This window comes from Coffea eugenioides, chromosome 8, assembly GCF_003713205.1.
Source record: "Coffea eugenioides isolate CCC68of chromosome 8, Ceug_1.0, whole genome shotgun sequence".
NCBI classification, from domain to species: domain Eukaryota; kingdom Viridiplantae; phylum Streptophyta; class Magnoliopsida; order Gentianales; family Rubiaceae; genus Coffea; species Coffea eugenioides.
Genome location: NC_040042.1, coordinates 5,683,570 through 5,690,477, shown reverse-complemented (window position 1 = coordinate 5,690,477; position 6,908 = coordinate 5,683,570). Strand labels below are relative to the sequence as shown.

General features: G+C 34.6%; 1 protein-coding gene across 1 annotated transcript; it reads right to left on the bottom strand.

Moving 5' to 3' along the window:
• Nucleotides 1–3,738: 3,738 nt before the first annotated feature.
• On the bottom strand, nt 3,739–6,757 carry LOC113780047 (putative receptor-like protein kinase At3g47110). Its single transcript, XM_027325869.1, has 6 exons — nt 6,646–6,757; nt 6,421–6,488; nt 5,999–6,361; nt 5,011–5,694; nt 4,273–4,939; nt 3,739–4,136 (listed from the first exon to the last, which is right to left on the bottom strand). Exons 1-6 carry the CDS (start codon nt 6,755–6,757, stop codon nt 3,739–3,741), a joined length of 2,292 nt encoding a protein of 763 aa, XP_027181670.1.
• Between the last annotated feature and the right edge of the window lie 151 nt (nt 6,758–6,908).

Below are 6,908 nucleotides of genomic sequence, written 5' to 3'. Positions count from 1 at the left end.
AATCTATTACAATTAGGTTTCTTCAGCTTCTCAAGCGGACCCCACAGCGACAAATCTTCTAAGTTTTGATTTTAAGTACTTTTCAGCGTCCTTTCCTGCAATTAGCATCAAAACAAAATATCAGTAGAATCCACCCAATTAATGAAAGTATTTAGTCAATTAATTGTGCAATAATGCCCAAAATACCCACTAAAATGCACCCTATCAAGAATAAAGATAAAATTGACAAAATGTTCATATAGTATAAGAAGGCTAATTAACTAGCATATGACAAAGTGGTTTGGTGGAAAGCATGTCATAGATAAATAACTAAAGTCTCCAATTCGAATCTTAGCAAGAGTTTGTTTAATTTTTTTCCACAAAATTGGTTCGCCCACAAAACCGGACGGGTTCCTAGTTTAATCTGATTGAACCGTTGAGTTGTTAACCAGTCAACGGGTTTTGTGCTTAAACGGTCTAATTAGAGACCCAATCTGACCCAATGGCAAGTTCACTGGGTTGATCAATTCGACCATTAGACCGGCCAGGTTTAATAAATATGATTGAAACATACAATTGATAGACTTTCTTTGTGTCGTCCAATTATACAGACATCATTGATTGGCAATAACTTATTTTAACAGATTTTTGAAACATACAGCTGATAGTTTTTTTTATAAAGAAAATAATAATAATATCTCTAAATTTAGTATAATAAAATTTTAGATGTTAGAATTGGGTGTGTTTATTTATTAAAACAAGCATCAATAAAATCTGTACGGACTTAACTTAATTATCATGAAATATGTCATATGACAACATATGTTTTTAATTTTGTTTTATTTGTTTGTATTGTGCTATTTGTTTACCTTATACTGGGAACTTTGACTTTTTTTTTCCTTTACTTTAAGAATAAGTAATGCATTTATTAAAACAAGCATTCATGGTAGTAGTATAATTACCACCTAATAAAATATTAAATTACCTGAAATCAAGCATTTATGTCATTCCTTATTCGTTATTATGTTCTCATTGTCCATATCAAGTGAAAAAAAATATTTATGCATTTGCTCGAAAACAAACAATTTAAACCTGGTCAAAATGCAATTGCAATCAAAACCATGATTCTACTAATCAACTTAAAATGACATACTCATACAAATTAATTTTAGAGAGCCTTTATTACTATTACTATTTTAAAACTTTTCCATGTCAAAATCATCTGAGTCATAAAATAGATTTGTTTAAACTATATAGCCAAAACTACACCTGAGCTGTACACGCGTACAAGAACATGAAGCGTACCTAATACTAACTTTTGACAAAATTCACAACATGGCCACAGCAAAGATACAAAATTTAAAAAAAAAAAATTTGCGACCAAAGCCCACACATATCCTGAACTAAATATCTAGAAAAACTGGTAATATTAGTGGCAATGTACAGTTTCCCCCATACAATTAAGTGATTCAAAAATTCGAATTTGAAAATAATCCAAAGAAAATGCGAAGGGAAATGGAAAAGCAATTACAATATACTCCAAAAACTACAAACAGAATAACCATGAATTATAAAATGTTGGACATATCCATTTCATTAAAAAAATAATAATAATAGAAGAGTGTTTCCACATGGGTTTTACATATCAGGCATAGATGATTAACCAAATAATTCCCACCTCCAAATTTTCAATTGCATACAAATATTTACAGATATCTTGCAAGAAAAAGCAAAACCATTTACACAACTCAATATAGGCAACTGGTAATTGTCAGTTCTTTTGTTATACATCGATTAGTATACTAGAAAAAGTCACAACTTTAATTCTTAACTTGACCAAATGAAAATAACAAATAAATAGATCAAAGGGGTGATTTCAAGACAGCTAATTATAACTGCCCAGCCCTTGTCTCCTTGAAAGTTTAGCTGCGGATAGGATACCTGTCTTGCTCTGGGAAGCCAATAGATGGGAAGGGATATAATAAAGGGGTGGATTTGTGGTGGCGTTGGAGGCGGACGTTGGAGGGGGAGGTGGTGGTGAAGGAAAGAAGAAGGGCAGGAAGACAAAGGCGGTGGCGCTGGATATTGCGGAGAAAGTTCTGGTTTGGAACTATCGTTGAGTGTGTTTGGATTGCATATTATTTACACTTTATTTACACGCACTATCTTGTTTACATCATTAACACATTTTTCAACCACATTTTTGTCTCACACACGTCATATCAAAAAAGTGTTACAATATTTTTTTTTATAAAATTATCCCAAATAATCTCCTATCTAAACACACTTAATATTATCGATTGCTGGTTACTTCCAACGTTTTAATGTCTTCAAAAGTTGATTTTTGATTAAAAAAACGACTTTAGTAAACCAAAAAAGAAAAAGAAAAAAAAATCCCTCCCTCTTTTATACTCTTCTATGAAGCCATGTCATTTTTCTTCTTCTTCTTATGTTTCCTTTTTTTATTTTTTTATTTTTAAATGGGAAACAATATACATAGACTTAATTTTGAGTAGAAAAATGTTAATTGTAGAAACAGATGCACTAAAAAAAATTTCAGTACTAAATCAAGTGGTTTTTGAAGTAGAAATGTTCTATTTCCTTAAAGAAACAAAAATCGGAGCATTCTTCATATTTTTGTCAAAAGTACAACTGTAATACACGAAGGTTAACAAACAGCCCCTTAATTTCAACTAAAAACAATAATATTTAGTGAAATAAGCATTCTATTTTTCCAATTTCAATTTCGATTTGTGGACATTTTATAGTTTTGTACTTTGGGGAAGGATTGGGTTGGGTAATAAAGTAGAAAGAATTGTAAATAGAAGTTCCTAGATTCAAAACTTCTCACTTGTAATATATATATATATATGTTGTGGTTTAATTTCTTTTGATATATATATATATATATATTTGTTTATTGGTGTGTACATGAAGTTATCCCATTTTTTCAGATTTATCTTTTTTGCAGTCTTTCCAAATTGGGTTCTTGAGAATCACATAAATCATATCTGGATGGATTACATGAACATTTTCCAAATCAATTCCGCTTAGGTAATAGCAATTTTTAAAATATGAAGTGTGGATTTTAGAATGCTGAATCAGAACAGTTATCAATATATCAAAACCTGGCACTAAAATTCCCAATACAATTAAAATGCTACAATAAAATTCATCTTACCATAATTAGTAGTATTTGATAGTCAATAAAACTCATTTGTAGAGAACAAGAAGTTTTGTTTTGTACAACAAAAGGAATATTCGGCCACTAATTGAGTAGTCAAACTTTGTTTTGAAGAGTTTTGAACTCCTGCATCCCCTTCCCTTGCTTGTTCGACCTCTAGTACTGGCACCAAAATGTGCGCATGTTCGACCTCTAGTACTGCTCCCACAGCCAACAGATCCTTATTTGCAATGGCAATTCTTGATTTTCTGAATAATAATGTTGTCCATCTTCTTGCTCCCTCAACAGCTTCCTACAAACTGGTGTCCTTATTGATCTATCAATTTTATTAGTACGAGAAAATAAGAAAAATCAAGGTGGATACCTCTTTTTAGGTTACTAGAAGTAAAATTCCAAGAAGCAATTAACCAACTTTGGATTGTGAATAGCAGCTTCTTGTTGACTGGTTTTACACATCACAAAAATTTCTTTAACTTTATAGATTTAATCAAATTAAGTACTGCTTCACAGCATTTAAAGAGTGGAATGTACAAGATTTATCCACAACTAAGAACTATAATTCACATTGCTCCACCTCATCTCATTTGGCTCTCATTTATAACCTGAATAAACTCATTCCTGATTGCTTGTAATCCACTGAGGACATCTTTAATATTCATCCTGTCCCTCTGAATTTCTGAAGAGCATGAAACACCAATCCAAAACATCGATAGGTAGCGTTCCTCCTGATTGATGCTGCCGCCTTTGCTTGTTTTGGTGATTATACCTGCTATGGATTCTGCTTCCATTGAGATCTTTGGATCAACAATTTCCATTACCTGATGGGGAAGAGCCATCTTAACATAACTATGGAGACTAAAATCTTCTGTGAACATGCTGTCAGTAGGCGTTTTCCCTGTAAACAATTCAAGCAATAGAATACCATAGCTGTATACATCTCCTTGTGTTGATACCTCTCCACCCATGCCATATTCTGCAATTTCAAGTTCCAGGAGGTCGGACAAGAATTATTAGCCGAAATGCTGAAGGGATTGAAAGGTCGAATAATTGTGTACATCTCGGACATTCTAACTGAGATTGTTCACACTTAAGAAGGCATGTAATTGTACCTGCAGCAACATATCCAACTGTTCCTCTAATTGCTACTGAGTTGCTTTGATGTTGATGGGATTTACCTTCAATGAAGGAAAGAAATTTTGCCAGGCCAAAATCACTAACCATGGCGCGAAAATCATCACCTAGAAGTATGTTGCTCCGCTTTAGATCACAATGGATAATCGGTGTCCCACAATGGTTATGAAGGTAATCCAAGGCGGAGGCAATGTCGATTGCAATATTCAGTCTTTGTATCAACTGGAGCTTCATTAGGCTTTGTCCTTCTTCCTCAGCTGAACTTGGATGTAACCAATTCTCTAAACTTCCATTGGGCACATATTCGAAAATCAAAGCTTTGAAATCGTTGTGTTTGAAGTCTAAACTTGAACAAGAGGTTATGATCTTGACGAGGTTTCGATGGCGGATGTTTCTCAACGCTACACATTCAGCCAAGAAGCTCTTATGGGCACCATGTTGGTGGAGCTTAAGAACCTTAACAGCAACCATTTGCTCACCAGGTTTGAGGACCCCTTTGTAAACAGAGCCATATTTACCTTCACCAATCAAATTTTCTGAAGAAAAACCATTGGTGGAATCATATAATTCTGCATATGAGAGAGCTTCTGATTCTGTTTTTCTGCTGCAGAGGTAAAAGGTAATTGTTGTTTTGAGCTTCTTAGTCTATGAATTGCATAGGCAGATATGAGTAGTAAAACTAAAGCTAGAGGAATAGTAATGGCAATAACTATTACTATAGGAGTAGACAGCTTTGCTTTCTTTTTGGTAGGTTTCGGACAAGATGATAAGTTCAATGCTTTGATTCCTCCGCATAGCTTTCCATTCCCCAGTGCTGAAAAGGCACTAGAGTTTGCAAAGATCCCATCCATTGGCACTTCACCCTCTAGCATATTATAGGAAAGATTTAGAGTGCTGATGAATTTTAATTTTGCCAAAGAAGCTGGAATTTGCTCTGACAAATTATTCTGAGATAGATCTATGACCTGAATGCTTATCAATTCTCCTAAAGTAGAAGGTACAGAGCCTTCCAAAAAGTTACCTTTCAACCGAAGATATTCCAACATCTCACAACCATCAATAGAGGTTGGAATTTCACCAGATAATTTGTTTTCTGAAATATCCAATGACACAAGATTCTTCAAATTGCCAACTTCTGATGGTAATGATCCGGTGAATTGGTTTTGAGCTAAGAGGAGGCCAAGAGAGAGAGATGAAAGACCAAGAAGTTCTTTAGGTAAAGCTCCACTTAGGCGATTCTGACTAACAGTAAATCCTTGCAAGTTACTGCAGTTACTCAAAGAAACAGGAATGTTACCTGTAAGCATGTTCTGTTCTAATACAAGAATCTGTAGTTCAGAAATGTCACCGATTGTTGAAGGGATTTCTCCTGTGAAACTATTTTCAGACAGATAAAGCTCCTGCATTTTACAAGTTTGCCCACGGAATCAGGAATAATGCCTGAGAGAAAAATGTTACGCACATCGAGATAGCCCAAGCTTGCAAGGTTTCCAATCCCAGAAGTTAAGCTACCAGATATAATGTTATCATTCAGCCAAAATGATGTGAGTTTGGTTGAAAGATTGGCAATGGCAGTTGGTAGTATGCCTCCAATTTGAATTCTTGACAAAATATTTGTAGATTTGTGCAATTTGATAAGGAAGAAATAAAGCTAATATCATTTGCTTTATCAGTTCCAAGGGGATTATGGCCAAAATGTAAAACCTGAAGTTCTCTCAGGCTACCAAGATTTTGTGGAATTGATCCTGTGAGTGAATTGTCTCCTATGCTAATTTTTATGAGCCCTGAAGCATTTGCTAATGTAGTGGGAATTGATCCAAAGAATAGGTTCAAATCAGCCAAAAATAAAGTAAGGTTTGGAAGAGTCAATCCCACAGTAACAGGAAACTGTCCACTTAATAGATTGTTAGTAATAGAAAAGATCTGGAGAGTCGAAATGTTGTAGAGCTGAGGAGGAACTGCACCTAAAAGTTTATTTGAGGACAGCTCAAGGACATGCAGATTTGAAAGCCGACAAATCTCAGATGGAATATTTCCACCTAGATTGTTTCTTGATATGCTAAATATCTGAAGAGAGGAAATATTACCCAAAGACGAAGATATTGAAGCCGAAAAAGTCTGCCTACTTCTTCAGGAATCATACCATGAAAATTGTTATCCTGAATATTGAGTTCTCTGAGGAAGGTAAGGTTTCCTATAGAGGGAGAAAGAGAACCAACCAAGTGAAATGATGACATATTTAAGACAGTGACTCTTTGATGAAGCTGGCCACATGTGACTCCACGCCAATCACAAAAATGAACAGAATCATTCCAGGAGCTTAGAGCCTGGAATGGAGCTTCTTGTATTACTCGTCTCAAAATGAATTGCAGCAGCAGAAGCAGGAATAAAGATATGAAAAAGAGTATAAAACAAACAACAAGATGAGGTTGCTTGCCTGAAATTCTTCCTTTCATATGCCATTGCGTACGAGAATTAAAGCTCAGAAAAGCAGATGATAGTTAACTACTCAGAATGTGGATAACGCATATATATATGCAACAAAAGCATATGCATCTTCTCCTGAGTTGATGTTTCATAAGAAGTTTACTGTTCATGGCGTAAACACGAAAAT

Excerpts from the sequence above, each read along its gene's own strand:
- LOC113780047 (XM_027325869.1), bottom strand. The coding sequence starts at position 6,757 with ATGGCATATGAAAGGAAGAATTTCAGGCAAGCAACCTCATCTTGTTGT. Across the intron at positions 6,489-6,645 it reads TGCAATTCATTTTGAGACGA|GAAACCTTACCTTCCTCAGA; the intron begins GTAATACAAGAA and ends CTCCCTCTATAG. Across the intron at positions 6,362-6,420 it reads ATGGTATGATTCCTGAAGAA|ATATTTAGCATATCAAGAAA; the intron begins GTAGGCAGACTT and ends TCCTCTCTTCAG.